Source organism: Geotrypetes seraphini, chromosome 12, assembly GCF_902459505.1.
Source record: "Geotrypetes seraphini chromosome 12, aGeoSer1.1, whole genome shotgun sequence".
Lineage (NCBI taxonomy): Eukaryota > Metazoa > Chordata > Amphibia > Gymnophiona > Dermophiidae > Geotrypetes > Geotrypetes seraphini.
In genome coordinates, this window is record NC_047095.1 from 23317942 (window position 1) to 23337088 (window position 19147).

The 19147-nt window shown below is 40.0% G+C and overlaps 1 protein-coding gene across 9 annotated transcripts in view; it reads left to right on the forward strand.

The window, feature by feature from the left end:
• EVI5 (ecotropic viral integration site 5) overlaps window positions 1–18907 on the forward strand; it is a 363365-nt gene extending 344458 nt beyond the window's left edge. For 8 of the 9 annotated variants that reach the window (XM_033916071.1, XM_033916070.1, XM_033916072.1 and 5 more), the window contains one exon: window positions 17551–18907. In XM_033916071.1, coding sequence (XP_033771962.1) covers window positions 17551–17865 — 315 coding nt within the window. In that variant the 3' untranslated portion in view covers window positions 17866–18907. The remainder of the gene's footprint in view (window positions 1–17550) is intronic. The other variant, XR_004536596.1, reaches the window with a different exon arrangement.
• The last annotated feature ends 240 nt before the right edge of the window (window positions 18908–19147 follow it).

Below are 19147 nucleotides of genomic sequence, written 5' to 3' on the forward strand. Positions count from 1 at the left end.
CCGTTTAAAACTAAACGGTTTACATGATTTACATACATAATATTATAAAAACATAATAAAACAGACACCTATATCTACAAACTAATACCATGGCTTATATAATGAAAATCATGGGTACTCCTAAGCAACCTGCATAGCATACATTATTCTGCAAGTTATGTACATACTGTAAGTGACAGCCCTGCACATGCCCCTTCCATGCACTGCCTTCCCCCTTGGAGTTACATAGTGTAGCCCTTACAGACTAGTGTGGAGGTGGGCATCCAGTGAGATCATAGCCTGCACAAACATCAGTAATCATTTTTGTTGTCAGTGAAGCCATTAAAGGATACAACAGGACAAGATTTGTTTGACAGTGTTAGCAACTGCTTGGAAAGACAAAAGTGTACAGTAACAGATCATTCTGGTAATAGTTTATGTTCATTCAGTTATCACATTGAATTTTGTTAGCAGTTAATTAATTATATGGCTCATTTGTTAATTTTCTGTGTGCAACCAGCTACAGATAGTACTGGTATTCATATGGCCCTCTTGTGTATAGCGATTGCCCACCCTGGATTAGTGCATAGTGCACTTATATGTATAAGTGATACATTTCAGTGCACAAGGAACTGCGTGTGCTCAGTTATAGAATTACTTTTATAGTATCTAAGGGCTCCTTTTACTAAGGTACGCTAGCATTTTTAGCACATGCTAATCAAAAAATACTAACGCAAGCTCTATGGAGGCGTTAGCGTTTAGCTTATGCGGTATTGTAGCGCGCACTAAAACCGCTAGCACACCTTAGTAAAAGGAGCCCTAAGTGTTTATGTAACATTTTTTTACATACTAATGCATTGTTCTTCATATTCATTCCTCAAGCTCCCACTAAAGTTGGAATTTCTAGGACATGTATAATAAACATTCATGCATTAAAGTCTACCCAAGTGCTGATATGGACAAACAGGAGAAGAGTCTCAGCATGATATTGGGTGATCATAAGGCTACAAGAATTTAGGGATTGCTAAAGTACATATGACCTTCAATGAAATAAAAATGAGAATATTGCCACAAATAATTAGTTACACCTCATCTGAAAAATGATATAGATCAGTCAGCCAAAAGAGGGCCACCAAAACAGTGCAGTGACTACATCATTAGCAAGAGCTCACTTGATGGAATTATTTCTAGAAATATTTTGGTTATCTTTTATATGCAGTTTGTGCACTCCTCCTTCCATATTCGTGGGGGTTAAGGGCAGAGCCGGCATGCGAATATAGAAAGATCACGAATAAGTTTTAGAGCTGACTTTGATCCCCCCCCTGCCTCCTTCCTGCGTCCCAGACCTTCCCCAGACCTTACCTGGTGGTCTAGCAGTGACGCAGGGCAGGAGCGATCTTCCTACGCTCCTTCCCTGTGCAGAGCCGTCATCAAAAATGGCTGCCTGAGTTCCCGTTGTAGTCTCAATAGAGAACAGGAACTCATGGCAGCCATTTTTTATGACAACTCTGCACAGGGTAGGAGTATAGGAAGATCGCTCCTGCCCCGCGTCACCACTTGACCACCAGATAAGGTCTGGGATGCAGCGTTTCTGCATTAAAAAACAAGGGGGAGATCCAGGGCAAAAATCACGAATAACTGAATTCGCGGGTACTAAACCAATGGATTCAGAGGGAGAAGTGTACCACTCCTTATATACCTTAGTCAACCTTAGAATCATCCAGTAACACTGAGATTTTTCTCTTCTTTTTTATATATCAGCATTTGAGTAGACTGTAATGTATGAATGTTTATTATGCATATTCTGGAAATCCCACTTTTAGTGGAAGCCTGAGAGAGAATGCATTAGGATTTAACTAAATGCTGCATAAAGATTTACCCTTAGACCATGTATGAAAGTGGGAGAAGATTTTGTACCCCAATAAAACCAAAGTGGAATTTTTCTGGTTTCAGTTTGAAGCTCTGTGTGCCATTAAAAAAAACACCTCTACATCATTGTATTTTTTTAGACCACAAAATGTAAAAAATATACACTTGTTTGAAGACTTTTGCAAGGCATTGCACAAGGTGGCTAACAAGAAAGCGCCAATCCCTAGCATCAAATCCTGAAGCATCCCTCTAGTCAGCTTATTCTGATCAAAAGTGATTATTTTGACCACCAGTGTTGAACTCAGTTGCTCACCTACTTAGCTTTCTGTTTACTCCCACACTGTCTAGTGCAACATCCTACTTTGTGAACTGCATCTAAAACTGTCAAAGGCCTTATTGAAGTCTAAATAATATCCTCTGCATCACTTTAATTCAGTACTCTAAACACCAGTCAAGTCTAACAATCAGCCTACACCTCCCCTCCCTCACTACCACCACCACCACCAAACAATAATAAAAAGGCATTGTGAAGGATTATATAATAAGCCATCCTTAAGGAACACCAACCAACCCATCTTAAGAAGAGCATTTTTGGGAAACCATGAAGGTGGGTCCCAGGCAAAGAATTTGAAAATCTAGGCACAGTGAAGGACGGATAATTGAACAAAGAAAAGGAAGGTTCCATGAGTAGCAGCACACTGTGCTTTTATGAGCCTGCTGTTATACTACTTGTAAAGCCTGCAGTGGGTAAGAGGAATTTATGAGAAATAAAGAAGTTCTTTTGCTTGGAGCTTGGGTTCAACTGATCTTTTCTGCCCAGCAACTCTTGTCACAAGCAATTTTTCCTTGGCCCCTGGATTCTAAGGTGCAGATTCTCAAAAGTTTAACACCATTGCTAAACTGTTTTCCAGCAGTTTAGCCTGCATGCATTTTAGTGGTGGATTATCAAAATAGATTATCTATCTTTAGCGACATTTCTAGCAGTCTCTGACACTAACATTCAAATGGGCTCTTCCACATTGAAATGAGCACTCCAGTGGATTCTTAAAAAAATGCTGAGCCATTTTTTAAAAGCGGCATCAGCTTTTGGCAACAAAAAAAGTGACTGGTCAAGGGGTGCTGGTACAGAGACTGCTAGAAAAGTGGTGGTGATGAACCTCCTACCCCCCCCCACCCCCACAGCGGGAAAGATGCCCACTCTCCCACAGCCAAGCAAAACCACTGCTGCCGCACGGCACTGCTCCTCCCCCCCACAAACGCACACAACAGGAGTGATGCCCACTCTCTCCCACCCCAAGCAACCCTCCCTCCCCCAGCAACTGGAGAGATTCCCACTCTCTCCCGCTGCCATACAACACCCCCCATCTCCGATGCCCGCCCTACTTTTCCTCCATGTACATGTCTGACCGGAGCGATGTAGATTCCCTCTAGCCAGATGGCCCGCCACTTCAAAATGGGCCTTCCCATCTCCGGTGCTCTGATTAGCCCAAGAATTTTAAGGCCCCTCCCATGGGAGGGTCCTTATGCAACCTGGGCCAATCAGAGCCTCAGGCCCCTCCCCGGATGCACCGGGAAGGGTCCTAAGGCTCTGATTGGCCCAGACACCTAAGGTTCTTCCTATAGGGTGTCTGGACCAATCAGAGCCTTAGGCCCCTTCCTGGTGCATCTGGGGAGGGGCCTGAGGCTCTGATTGGCCCAGGTTGCATAAGGACCCTCCCATGGGAGGGGCCTTAAACAACTTGGGCTACTCAGAGTCTCAGGCTCCTCCCCGGTGCATCCCAGGATCTACCGGGGAGGGGAAGGCCCATTTTGAAGCGGCGAGCCAGCTGGCAGGAGGGAATTCGCATCCCCGCAGTCAGATATCTACATGGAGATAAGAGGGGAGGGCGTTGGAGACAGGGGGGTGTTGTATGGCAGTGGGAGAGAGTGGGCATCTCTCCTGCTGCTGGGGAATGAGGGTCACTTGGCGGCGGGAGAGAGTTGGCACCTCTCCCGCTGCAAGGGGGGGGTCGCCCCCCGCTGAAGGGGGTGTAAGTGGCAGGAGAGAATGGGCATCTCTCCCGCTGCAGGGGGGGGTTGTTTGCAGAGGGAGAGAATGGGCATCTCTCCCGCTGCTGTGGGTGGGGGGTTGTTGGTTGGCAGTGGGAGAGATTGAACATCTCTCCTGCTGTTGTTGTGTGTGTGGGGGGGAGTTCACGTTTTTTCTGCGCATGTGGTCATCACTATCAGCAGTGATGAGCACATGCAAATTAAGCGAGTCTTCGCTACTCTCTGCCAACTTCATTTACATGAGCATTTTTTGGAGAATGACTTGTTTTTTAAAAATTTGCATCAGAACAGCTGCAATAGCAGACCATTGCTTTTAAACACAGTTTTTTTTGAAAATCTAGGCCTAAATGATTAATGGTGCTGGATTACCCATTCCCATTGTCTTCCTTGTTGCTTTAACTTTGCCTATTACTGATCTTAGACTGACACTTTTTTTGGTGTGGTACTACATTTATTCTCTAATCACTAGAATTATCCCCATTTCCAAATGAAAGGTTAAATCTAGGATCAGCACTTTACTTTTTTTGCTTGGTTTCATAGATGATACTGGGGGGAAGTTTCAACCAAATGAAGATTGACTGCCATGGGAGAGAATCCACTCCACTAAAACAATAAAATTTACACCATAATGAAGACTGCCAGAAGAGCCAATCACTGGATGGTGTAGATACCAGCTCAGAGTGCATTTATAAAACTGATTTCACATTTCAAAGCAGCACAACTGGCTTGCAAATTTAAAATATGCTTATGGTGCCAGTAATCTACGAGGAACTAGTGTACTGCCTAGTGGCACATGTAGCACCAACACTTCTTAAACTTTCTCAGTATTCTGGGTATACCTCTTTTGATCCTTGTTCTCTTACCTATTTTCAGATATAGTAGTACTTTACGTGCTTTCTCCTTTCTCTGTCGGTAATTTGTTTCATAATAATAATTGCTTTTGCCAAATAATAATAACAGTTTATATACCGCAGGACCGTGAAGTTCTATGCGGTTTACAATGATTAAAGATGGTACAAAATGAGTGAACTTAACAGAGTTAAAGCTAGTGATTAACAGCTCTAGGGATCAGTTATTGTGGAGAAAGAGTTGTGTGGGTCAGCTGCCTAGATTCTTCAGGAACTGATATGTTTTTAGGCGTTTCCTAAATTCCCCATTGTTTCTAAATTCCTCATTGTTTCTATTTCTAATGATAGATTTTCTCAAATAAAACGTCCTGATGCCTATACCATTTAAAATTAACTTTGTAAATTTTTATCCCAATTAGATATAAGATATCTAATGCCTACTATTGTGATCACAATTCGCAAAATTAATTTTAAATGGTATAGGCATCAGGACTGTTTGCCTGAGATAAAATCCATTTATCATTTGTTAGAACAATTGATACAGAAGTTATATCATTTGCAGATTGCAGAGATCAATAGCCAAAAATGGTCACTTGTCTTACCTTCCTTCTTCAGATCGTTCATAGATAACTAAGAAATAAAAGGTTTACAATGCTGATAAATCTGTAAAGCAACTGAAAAAATTCATTTTGTAGGAGTTTTGAAACTATGGGCTCCTTTTACTAAGCTGCGCTAGCAGTTTTAGTGCGGTGCTAGACACTAACGCCTCCATTGAGCTGGCATTAGTTTTTCCACATAGCGCAGGGGTTAGCGTGCACTAAAAACGCTATTGCAGCTTAGTAAAAGGAGCCTTATGTATTTCTGTGTTAAACAATCCCCTAAGAACAATGTTTCACAAACCTGTCCTGGAATACCTCGCAAACATTCTAGTTATTCAGGATAACCACAGTTAATTTGTTTACTGTGCCTGCTGTTCTTTTTCCCAGTGGCACATCAAGGATTCCTGCTGCATTTCATCATGGAAGGGAATATTAGGTGACAGGGTGTGGGTGAGAGGGCTTGTTGCAAGTTTGATCTGATTGGAATGAATTATAGTTACATAAATCCACAAAAAGTGTTGTAAGATCATGGCCACTGAGGCACCCCAATTCAAACCCAGCATGCACCCAATATACGAGGGAGAAAAAAGCCTCAGAATAAAGTAGCAGTGCATACATTTTGTCTTTGTAGGTACTTGGAAGGCCTCAGAAAAAAATAGTTAATGTCTTATTAAAGAAATGACAATTTTGAATGAGGTAAAACTCTTTATAGTTTATAAATATTTCCTTTTGGCTAAGTCTTAATAATAATATTGTAATTTATAACTAAAGAGACATATGATAAAGAAACTGTTTTATTTTACTTTTGTGACTATGATAAGCATACTTAGGGCCTCAAAATAGTACCTGGCGGGCCACATGTGGCCCCGGGCCGCGAGTTTGAGACCACTGGTATACAAGGTTTATTTCTGTTCCATAACCAGGTCTGAATCTAGATTGACATTGATCTAGCCAATCTCTCTTTTCTAGCTAATCACTGAGTTGAAAACAGACTGTTTTTTAAGTTTTCCTAGAAATGGGATTTTAGATACCAGCCAGCAACTTTAAAGTTTGTCCTATTCATTGTTGATTTTCTTTAGCTGAGGACGCACCGCTGTCCCTTTTAATACTGTTGGTAGTTGCCTATTAGAAAGAGGCATTTACAATTTTTGTAATTTTTGCCTTCTAGGAGGTCCCTGCTTCCCTGCTGCACTTTCTTTGATGGTCAGGGATTGAGGAAGCAGATAGTTGATCGAAGGTCTCTGTTATTGGACTAAAGAGTCCCATATATCTGTGTCAGGAGGGAGCAAGTTTGTGCGCTCCTAGTTAGCTGATTGGAGACTGGATGGATCTTCCTATACTGTAAATCTTAGTGGAGACTTTAATTTTATTGTTGATGCATGCAGCAAACCCATTGTTGTTCAGTTTTGACTAGGCAGGCTGGTTCTGTTGTAAGGGTTTGCAGTAGGCTGTTTGCTATGCTGAATTGGCAAGCTGTTGAATAAATTGAGAGAAACATTGTTTTTTGGCTGCTGTTAAGGCTTGGTGGTACTTTCCCATGTGTTTCCTACAGTTTAGCCTGTCCTTACCAGGCAAGATTCACACCATCTTCTTTCCAGTTTCCATCCTTCCTGCTTAAGGGTCCATAGTTCTAGAGAAAAGCAAGGTGAGCATTTGTGGGGTATGAAATGATCTGATGACGAATTGGAGCATAAAGCCAAGCACTATGAAAAATATTTGAGTGCCTGGTGGCCCTGCTGAGGATCGTGAAGACAGATATGTAGGATATTAAGACTATGAGGTGCAATACGAATGCAGGATTCTAAATTCCAGTTTATAATATAGCCCTTCATTAGAATCTTTGAAGAACTGCCATAGGTTAACAACCTTTTTAGTAGTGCCATTTTCTGTAAGTTCTTAGCTAAGTGTGTAGTCCAAATATAAACCTGTTTTATTCTAGAAGCAGTTGGGTAGGCTGTGACTTAGTCTTTGGGGCTGGTGTTGTACAGTTAAGTGGGTCTAATTTTGTTTAAGATCAAGATTTTTTGTAAATTTGCATATGTATTTGTTCTGTAAACTGCCTAGATCCTGTTTTAAGGTTTTGAGAAGTCTACAGATTAAAATATAATGTATTTGCGCAAACTGCCTCTTTTACTTATAAATCTACCTCATATATATTTTTTGTAGATATCCTGAATGCCCAACAGGCTGGGGAGGTACTCTAGCACTGGCTTGAGAAACAGTGCCCTAAATTATATTTGAATAATGAATTATCTACAAATTTTAGAAATTGAGAAGAGGCATATCAGTCATTGGTCTGCTTATATTTTCTATCTATAAAATTGATCCGAAAATTATGGACTGTACCTTATTCTTTTCACTCTGTTTCCTACAAGCATAACATGGTGAGGCAGTCTGCTTCAGGTAAGTAATTTGTGTAGACATACATGTCATCTATTCTAGTGTATAATTATGTAGTGAATTATAAAAAATAAAGTAAAATTCTGGAATCTCTATGGGGCACACAGTTAGAGAGACACATAACAAGAGGACAGTTTGGCCTAGATTCATTAAACGTACCGTTTGTGTACCGATGGTTTTGCGATCGTTTCCCAACCCAATTCACTAAACAGCTGTGCGATCAATCTCCAATTGGAACCGCATATGCAAATGAAGGGAAATTGCCTGCATAAGTAGGAAGGCAGTGATTCACTAAGCAAAAGAAGAAACACCGATTGGGGTTGCCAATCCGAAATGAAGCGACTGCTGAGGACCAGTCGTTTACTGCCCTTGCCGACTCTCCTACTCTCTGCCGCCCTGAAATCCCAGTAAACAACCCTCAAAATAAAAAATAAAACTGTCCATTACTCCCCATATATTCTGCAAAAAGTGCAGTGCAGTGCAAGCCTTTGGTTTTAACCCACAGGTTAAAAGCGTGTTCTGTTCCATATCTGTCTGCTCAAGTAGTCTGGCTGCAAAGCGTGTTCTGTTCCATTTTGGCTGCTCAATTTGAAATGATTTCAATGATTCCTATGTCCACTCGTGGGTCCAGCAAGGCAGCCACCCCTCCCCCTTGTTTTGACCTCGCTTGTGTGGAGAGCGTGCGCGTGCGTCACAATCGCTCTGCGGCAATCCGTGGGGGGCATGTGTCTGATCAGATAATTTGTATGAGGACACAGTAGTGAATCAGTTGCCCGGCAGAACTCGGCCACGAATTGCCCAACAATGATCCAGACCAGTGAGTTTAGTGAATCTGATCCTTTGGCAGCAATTAAGAGCAGAATGTTAATTATGCAAACACTATTTGCTAAAAGTCTCTTTGAAGAGCTTGCTTCCTGGAAGGTTGAGATTGTCCAACAGATGAGTGGTCTGTCAGCCCTGCAGAATTGCTTATTCATCCACAGCAGAGGAAATCTCTCTATATTATTTTCTGCCTTCTAATGTAGGTAAAACAGTTTATAGATTCCAACAATTAACATATAACAAGACATTTCTGTTTGTTGGAATTGTAAATCAAACTGGTGAGTGAATTTCCTCTGGGGTTTTCATCAGGATATCAGAATCTTCAAGATGGCATAAGTTAAAGATTCAAATTTCATCTCAAAAACTGTAGTTATTGTTTCACTTTTGTAGTTTCTAGTTTAATATACTTTGATAGTCCAATTGATGCATTTTTCTTTTGTTATCTTGAAAGGAAGACGTAGATTTAGCTCAGATCACAAGAGAAGAGAAAGGTGCTTGTTTATAAAATACAAACAAAACAAATGAAAGAAAACTAAGTGAAGGAAAGAAGCACAAAATAAAATTGAGGACTTGTGACTTAATATAGACACTGGAAAAGTATGTAAAAAAATTCAACTATAAATAAAATATATGTTCTTGTACACCTCTGAAATCTACACCCTGCATTAAGAGCAGCCTTACAACAATTTGGAAAAACCCAAATCTTATGACCCATAGACAACTTCTCCTGATGTCTAAAAAATAATTGTTGTATCTATTTCCACCTGCTTCCAGGGAAAATATGGTCAAAAAAGAGGTACACCATTCAACTGCTTCCTCCTGGGAAGCATCTAAAAGCTGAGTCTGATTTATTTGTCCTTGCTCTATAGAGTTTACAGTCTCGCGTGCTTGTGTACAACACTGTATATATCTTGCAGTGGTTTAGAAATGATAAGTACTAGTAGTGTGAAGTGGAAAGAAGAGAGGAGCGTGTTGGTTGTATGTATATAGGTGGACACCAAAAAAGAGACATGCTAGGTATATGATGTTTGTGTAGGAAGACAGTGTGTATGAGGGGTGTATTTTGGCTCTAAACAGGGACATTATGGTCTGTGGGGTAGGGGTAGCAGAGCAGGACATGCTGGTTGTGTGGGTGTGTAGGTGGGCAGTGGAAAAAAAGCATGTTAGGGTATATTTGGGTAGGGGACAGGAGAAAGAGGGGCTGGATGTGGGCGGTGGAGAAAAAGAGAGATACTGACTGTGCATATGGAGAGGACAGATACTGCCTGTGGGGGGGGAGGGAACAAACATGTGTGTGTGTGAAAAGATAAATATGCAGGGAGGGGCATGTTGGCTATGTGTAAATGTGGATCATGAAAAAAGGGACACGCTGCCTGGATGTGGATAATATAGGTGAACAATGGAGATGTTGGGTTTATGTGGGGTGAGGGGCATGCTTTCTATGTGTGGGTGATGAAGAAGAGGGACATGTTAGTTCTGTGTGTGTAGGAAAAGCAGAGAGTGAATTACTGGCTATGTGTAGGGAGGGAGGATAAAAAAATCAAGGGACATGTTGGCTGTATGTGTGAACTAGCAGAAGGACATTGTATGTGTGCAGCAGAAATGGAGCATGCTGGCTGGGTATGTGTGGAGTGGGGCATACTGGCTTTGTATGAGTGAGGAAGTGAGAAGGACATGGTGGCTGGGGTGTGTCTGTGTGTGAGTGAATGGGCCAGAGAGGAGGACATGTTGCTTGCAATAGGGGATGAGTGAGCTAGAGAAAGGCTTGCTGGCTGAATTAGTGTGAGGAAAGAGTACGCTGGCTGGGAGTAAGAGTGAGACTGGCTTTCTGGCTTGCAGATGTGTGTGAGTGGTGCAGATTTGGCTTGGTGTATCATGAGGATCAAGCAAAATTGAAAGCATGCTCTGAAATTAAAAAAATAATAATAATAGGTTGAGAAGCAATGATCTAGAACAGGGCTACTCAATTTCAGTCCTCAGGGTTTACAGGCAGGTCAGGTTTTGAGGATATCTACAATGAATACGCATGAGAGAGATTTGCATACAAAGGATGCAGTGTATGTAAATCTCTCTCATGCATATTCATTGTGGATATCCTGAAAAGCTGACCTGCCTGAGGACCGAAATTGAGCAACTCTGATCTAGAATCAGCTTAAGATACACATGGGTGCTCAACTTTGGTAATAATGATACTTAACTCTGAATTGATAGACCCCTAAATGAGCTATGAAGACTCTTTCTCAGCAATAATGATTTAAAGAAAAGAAAACCTGTATATTAAGGGCTCTTTTTACAAAGGCGCGCTAGGGCCTTAACGCACAGAATAGTGTGTGCTAAAATGCCACGTGCACTAGCCGCTACCACCTCCTTTTGAGCAGGCGGTAGATTTTTGGTTTGCACGCACTAATCCAGTGCATGCAGTAAAACCCGTAGCGTACCTTCGGAAAAGGAGCCCTAAGAGAATACAGTCCTCCCTGCACACAACAGAGCACTTCTCATATGTAATACTTAGGTTGGGGATTGTTGTTGTTTTTTTTTTTTATTTATCTGAAATGAACAAGAAACTACTCACAGGTGGAAAAATTAAATACGAGGTGATATGTAAGAGACAAGCTTTAGAAATTACAAAGAAAGCTTAAATGTCACGTGAATAAAATTTTTAGCCTAATGTAATTCAGGTTTCAAAAGAGGTTGAATTTGTAATTTAAGTTGAATCATATAAAGTTACTTTAAATAATGATCATTTTGAAGTATTGGCAGAATAATTCAGATATGCCTAAAAATAAAGAGAGAAACAGGAATGAGTCGGGCACACAAATGTGTGATATCATTGCAAGTTACCAGGATGGAACAGCTCAGAATTTCATGTACAGTTCTGAGCATCCATAGCCGTTCCTGCACGCAGCAGACTCCTCAGCTCTTCAATTTTGTATAGATGTAAAACAAACTGCTCTTGATTTGTGAGAGATTTTTATTTCTCTGTCTTCAGTTGATGATTTATGTCTTCATCATAAATTTTTAGTTTGCAAATTATTATTTATTCATTTCCGAGCAGGACCTAGGGATTTGGCCCTGCCTGCAATGTGATGAAAACTTCCAGAAGCTAAGGTCCCCATCCTGTTTGCCTATGCATCAGACATAAGCACTTACTATGTAAACATTTTACTCCCATGTCTCCCATGCAGGCTTCAGTTATTTCCATCATTGATCACTCAGAATAAGGGCTATCTTCTTCATCCTAGTCTCATTACTAGTCCTCATAGTGTGGAAATTGAGCAGCACTTTATCTCAACTCTGACTACCAGAGTCTATTCAAGGAAACCTGCTGTCTAGCATACCTTGGTTTTTAAGCGGAAAAGGTTCTTCATCTAGTGCTTTGTGAATTGGCAGCACCCCATTCATTGTTGTCCTGTCACTATCTTGCACTAACTGTACCAAGGCTCAACAAATCCTGGGTACCAGGTTGCCATGGTGCTAGGAAATTGGATTGTGGCTCCTAGGATTTCATGTACTCTACTCCTGGCTGTCTCCCCTATAAAGCAGGCATTCCTGACATCTCCACCACATTGCTGTTGAGCTCTGAATGAATTTGAGCCATATAATGCAGAAAGAGTTTGTTGATTTCACAGTTTCAAGTCTTAAGACTAGATATAGTGAGATCTATAAATGTAGGTACCATGCAGCTCAAATTCACTAAGAGCTCAGCAGTGTCATAATGCAGATGACTGTTTCTGAGGCAGCCAGCCACATTACTACTACTAAATGACAATGTATGAGGGATGGGTAGCTAGCTCTAGTTGAGCGGGTTCATCTGTTAGATTGAGCTGGATAACTGGATGGGAGCAGTGGAGTTGAGACTGATGAGACAGAGTGAGGAGAGAAGAGGTGAATAAGAGAGAGAGAGAGATTGGATAAAGGTGAGAATAAAGTAAATGAGAGACAAACAAGACTGGGCCATGGTGGCAGATGAAGACAAGAGGCAAGCACTTGAAGCACAATTTTCAAGGAAATGATGTAGGCTTACAGCATGATTTATGGGAAGACGATTGGCGGGGCTGTTGGTTACTGCAAGTGCTGCTTTGTGACACATTTATGGGTTTGATTTACTGGGCTCCTTCACATAGACACATAATGGCAAAACATAAGAACACAAGAATAGCCATACTAAGTCAGACCAATGGTCCATCTAACCCAGTATCATGTTTCCAACAGTCACCTATTCAGGTCATAAATACCTGGCAGAAATCCAAATAGTAGCAACATTCTATGCTACCAATCCCAGGGCAAGCAGTGGCTTCCCCCATGTCTGTCTCCAAGAACTTATCCAAACCTTTTTTAAACCCTTCTACCGCTGTTATCACATCCTCTGTTAACACTTACCTATTTGTTCAGTGAAAAAATATTTCATCCTGTTTGTTTTAAAGGTATTTCCATGTAACTTCATTGAGTTAACCCCTAGTCTTTGTAATTAGAAAATCAGGCCCTAATCAGGCCCCACTTTTTTAAGAAGTGCAGTGTTTAAGAGAACTGGAAGAGAAGTGCTATATTGAGCGTGACCCAGTGATTGGTCTCTTTGCCTATACCTCTGAGCACAGTAACAATACAGTTTAATTCACTGCTGGTGTGTGCAGGGCAGGATTAATTCGTTGAAGGCCCCTAGGCACACAAGTACACTGGGCCCCCTGCCCCACCCCACCCCACCATGCGCCCAGGCGGAAACAGGAAGCTGCGTCAGAAGGAAGCTTTGGGCAAGAAACACCGCTTGCACAATTACAGTTCCCATTGCCTTTCTTACCCGCGTTGTTTGCTTGTCTTACTTTCTGTCGATTGGGGGGGGGCTGCGTTGCCGATTGGGGGGGGGGGGCCAACGTTGCCGATCAGGGGGTACGCGTTGCCGATTGATGCTGGAGGGGCCCATCACCGTTTGGAAAAAACAATGTTGATGCCCTCCTTCTTCGGGCCCCCCTGACCATTTTGGGTCCTAGGCACGTGCCTACTTGGCCTATTGGTTAATCCTGCCCTGGGTGTGTGGTGTTTGCTGTGAGTACATTCATTTTTTTCCAGCAATACGTTGTAAGTTTGATTGTTCCCATAAATTTGGTTCAGGTAGCTAAACAGACATTTATGTATTTAGTTAAAAATATTTACAGGGCACACCATCCAAAGTTCTGGGCAGATAACAATTGTGTACATACATAATCTTTGATTGGACACACTAAGGGCTCCTTTTACTAAGCTGCGCTAGCGGTTTTAGCGCATGCTAGACGCTAATGCCTCCATTGAGCTGGCATTAGTTTTTCCGCGTAGCGCAGGGGTTAGCACGCACTAATCTGCAGCGCACGCTAAAAACGCTACCGTAGCTTAGTAAAAGGAGCCTTAAATAAAATCAAACAAAAATAGCATAACAAACATGCTAAATTTTAAAACATCTTAATACACTCAAAGTATACAGTACATTTATGTCTACCCATATAAAACCAGATAAGTATTTCATAAAAGGCTTAATGAGTACTGAGCCCTTTATAAAATATAGATAGTACTGCTGAAAGCACATTTTGAAATGACATACTACATAAGGAAAATTCAAAAAAATCGGCAACAATATGAGCAGAGGAGGACACCTCTGCTCATAAATTGAGGAAAGAAGGAAGAGATGAATGAGTAAATAAGAGAAAAAGTACACCAATACTCAAAATGGCTATAAATGAAAAGCCTATAGAAGAAATTGCATAAGCAAAATCTATAAAAAAGAAACTTGAGAGACTTCAGTATCAGGGGAACTGTAACGTAATGTAATGCTCTTAAACAGTGTCCCCCGGGCTGACAACTTTGTGATGGCTATTGAAGGCCTAATGAATTTGCCCGATACATCATATTGTCTCTTAAGTGCTGAAAGTGTGCTTGAACAAACTTACAGGAGTGAAAAAATATATAATAATAATTAACTAATTCATCTCCCTCTTTCAACGTATCCTCAAAGTTCAAATAAGTAAATAGTAAGAAAAAAGTGCCAAAATCACAAGTTCATAAAAGTTCAATGCAAAATAACACAGGTAAAGTTCAACTTATCTGAATTTAAAAAGCTGGATCCGTCCGTGATTATGTAAGGTAAGTCCGTGATATACCTGACAGCTCTGTTTCGCTGTCTTCACGCCATCATATTACAGATAGTGCACAGCCTTTTCGTGGAGCTTTTTAACTGGGCCTCATTGTTCAGTCGCCATTGAATGCTCTTCAATGTTTGGGTGGTGAGAGAGAACAAAATCTCTTTGAGTATTATTCTCTCACGTTTCACTTTGAATAGATGGATTCACTGTGGAGTGCAAAGCGTTTTTTTCAAGATTTCATCTGGAGGAACTTCGGCTCCTGAAGAAGACAACGAAACAGAGCTCTGTCAATTATATCACGGACTTACCTTAAATAATCACGGACGGATCCAGCTTTTAAATTCAGATAAGATGAACTTTACCTGTGTTATTTTGCATTGAACTTTTATGATATTTATTGTCACTTGTGATTGTGGCACTTTTTTCTTACTATTTACTTATTTGGACTTTGAGAATACGTTGAAAGAGGGAGATGAATGAGTTAATTATTATTATATATTTTTTCACTCCTGTAAGTTTGTTCAAGCACACTTTCAGCACTTAAGAGACAATATGATGTATCAGACAAATTCATTGGGCCTTCAATAGCCATCACAAAGTTGTCAGCCCGGGGGGACACTGTTTAAGAGCATTACATTACGTTTCAGTTCCCCGATACTGAATTTTTTTGAATGTTCTGTTTGACATACGGCAGACTATTTGGTTTTTTCCTATACTACACAAGGGCCATTTTGTGTATGCTTGTTTATTATGAGACTTCATGTATAGCCATTCAGTAAATATCATACTGGTTTACAATAAAATAGTATAAAACAGTGTACAGTTAAAAATATATATATATATTAAGAAACTGAACAAGAAACATGTTGGCTTTTTAACAGTAGCTCCTTTCTATCCATATTTTTCACCACTCCTCACCAAAGGCCCTAAGAAAAAATACTAGATATATTTTTCATTTTTGAAGTTTTTAACAATGAGTACAGATTAAACACTTATTAAAGAAAATACAATTCACATCAAGGATGAGAGAGAAAATAAAGAAATCAGGATTACTTCATATTATGACTGGTAAAATTCATAACAGCTAAAACAAAGACAATAAATTCCATCCAAATGGTCAAAAAATGACAATCTGCAAAAATGTGAGCAAATATAAATTATTAATAAAAATTTTAAAATCTCATTATCTTATTCATTCATTTCCAATAAATTTGGCTGAACAAAATTTTCGATATTCATAGATAAATAAATTGGAAAGTGGTAGGACCTCAGATATTTATGACCCAACTCATTACAGAGCAGCATAAGCTGATCTACTCAGCGGGTATTATTATAATCACTGGTCCGCGACCACCTCCAAACATAGATCAAATTATGAAATTCACTAAAATTGTACCATATCGCATTCTTGAAAAGATAAATAGGGAACTTAGCTTCAAATGACCATTGTACTTGGGCTTCCAGTCTCTGATCCCAATGGGGCCCATGTCGCCCTTGGCTTCTTCAGGAGATCAAGAGAAATATTCATACACAGCCATGTTCCAAAAACAATCGAGTACATTCAACAAGATTCCATACTTTCTCTCCTCAATATTACTGCATCTTTACTCGTTGTAGCCACATTTTACTCCTCCATCCATTGGGGTTCTCTGATTGTTAAATGTTTTTGGAATATGGCTGTGTATGAATATTTCTCTTGATCTGTTGAAGAAGCCAAGGGCGACACAGGCCCTGTTGGGATCAGAGACTGGAAGCCCAAGTACAAAGGTCATTTGAAGCTAAGTTCCCCAGGACAGATTTTTGTCTTCCTATATTTTTTGTCTTGTCATTCTTTCTGTGTTATGGAACATGCAAGGTCCTGTTTTAGTTCTCCCCAGAATTCATCCCTTACCATGTCTGTCCACAAACTCTCATGATAATCCAAACAGTTGCCAACATATTTATGACTTGCTACTCCACCTCTTCCCTTTGACAGTAGGTCCATGTGGCTTTCTCACATTAACAGTCTGTACAATATGAGAAGCACATAGACTAGAGCTTCGAAAAATGTAGGTTGTGATCTGGGCAGGCACTCCATAGGAGGTAACTGTCCTGTGCTGTCCAGGGGTCATATGCTTTTTGCAGCCATGCAAAGTGCGGTTGCAGCCAAAAAGACTAGCAAGTGCTGACATAGACAGATGTGGCTATATGAATACCTGCTTTTTGTTAGAACTATTAGTTTAGTGATTTAAGCCACTTGGAGACCGTTGCGTCTTTAAATATTATACATGTGGCCTGCTAGGCAAACCAAACTGCTGATTAATTATTCCATGTTACAGTTGTGCCTGATTTTTGTCAGTGGTTCTGTATGAATTACAAACAATAAGATTAGATTTTATATCTAGGAATTTACAGATTAATACAAGATAAGAAACACTAATAGTAGTGTTATTTTCCCTTTTTAGCAGCTAAGAGTTCTCTGTGTTTTCCAGGAGTAGATGCCATAAATCTATTACCTTTTTCATGAAAAATTCCAAATCTTGCTCCTGAAACCCCAATGTCATGACCTTTGCCTAGAACTTCCTTTTCTATTGAAAACATTAAGCTAAAATACATGTGGTGGTAAAAAGAACATTGAAGAGTGAGAGCAGTGCCACATAAGTAAAGAAACAGAGAACCTGCAGAATGTGATGTGGTGGAATCCAGTGAAATGGTTGAAACTGAGATAAGTTTGAATAGAGGCATATCCCATGTGAGTTATAGAACTGCTAAGTGAAAAGGGAATCAGAACCTGAAAAGTGACAGTCATAAATGGTTCTAACATTTTTTTCAGTGTGTTCTTTTTCTATTGCTTTGCTTGTTAGCTGTTGTTTCATAGTAATTTTTTTTTTTCAACAGATAAGATGCCTAAAAGGCCAGAAGGGCTTTTCAGGCCAACCCACTTTTGATGGAATCCATATTGTCAGTCATTTGATAGAAGATGATGAATCATTTCATTCCTCTGATGAAGATTTTATAAGTAGTTCCTTACAGGAGGGTGGAGTCCATTTTCATCTCCAGAGGAGAACTGGCCAGATAGCACTGGGCCCAGCTGTAGAAGACAGTAGCGACAGTGACGCTGAGGAAGGCATTTTAGATAATGGCAATCGAAATGGAATCATTCAGAAGCAAAAGGAACAGAAAAGAGTGGAATCCTATTCAACTACTGTCTGATTGTAACTGTGGTTAACATCCAAGCCTGCAAATTTCATTAAAAGTTCTATTATCATTGCAAAAAGTCACCATCTAAGGGATGAATTGAGTGAAACCTGAGATTTTCAGCATATAAACACATATACAGACTGTTACATACTTTCAACCGCTGCCAAATCCTTTTCTTCAACATCCTTTTGCTATAAAGTATACTGCACAGAGGATGGTGCACAAGGATAAGATACCAGTATTACAGAACATTATTTTCCTAAATGTTTGTTTTAGAAAACGCAACTGTAACTTATTAATTCAGCACATGAAATAAGAACATGTTTTGCAGTTTGAATATAGGAAATGGGGTTTTATTTCTTTTAGAAGAAACTTTTGTGCAATATTCTTTTATGCTCAGTGAACAAGCATTGTGTTACCTTTTTTTACCTTATGTATGGATTTCTAATCAAGAAGGATATCTGCAAAGCATTAGATCATAGGGAAGCATCTGATTCCGTGTGTGAATTTCTGTCTCTTATGGAAAATCTGTTTTATTGGAAGCTACCAGGTAGACTCCCACTACACACAAGCCTTGATTGGCACAATTAATTTTAGAAACAGTAATGAAATGATTACACTGTCTGTTCTGGAAATATTTTCAAATCATTTTTCTTTTAATTTATATGTAATTGTGATGTATTGCTAACAAAACCAGTCAAAATGGTATGTAACCTGTGGTATACTGATTTTGTACATACATATATATCTTTTCATCATTCAGAAGATGTACTTTGCACACCTTCATTTTATATGGGGAATGTAAATGTTGCAATACAATTTTGCTTTCAGCATTCTAATAGAATAAAGTTGTATACAGTATATACATGGATGCGAGATATTGAAAAGAAAAAAAACACTAATCAGATATCTGTTGAATAGGTTTTAAGGCTGTGCTTAGCCATGGACACTAGCAGGTCCCAGCCTCTAACTAAAAAGCTTATTCAAGAACACTATTGATCAAAGTCTTTTAACTTTATATGTATGTAACAACAATAAAGTTTTTCAGGATTTAATAAAAGTTGTTGTATTGGCATTTCTCTTTACTACTACCGTGTTTCCCTAAAAATAAGACAGTGTCGTATATTAATTTGGGGTCCAAAAAACACTAGGGCTTATTTTCGGGGATGTCTTATTTTTTTCATGTTCAACAATCATCTTTCCCTTCTCCTCTATCCCAATTCTTCCTCTTTCCTTTCTCCCCCTCCCCATGTGCAGCATCATTACTCCCCTCTCACCCATTCCCTTGTGCAGC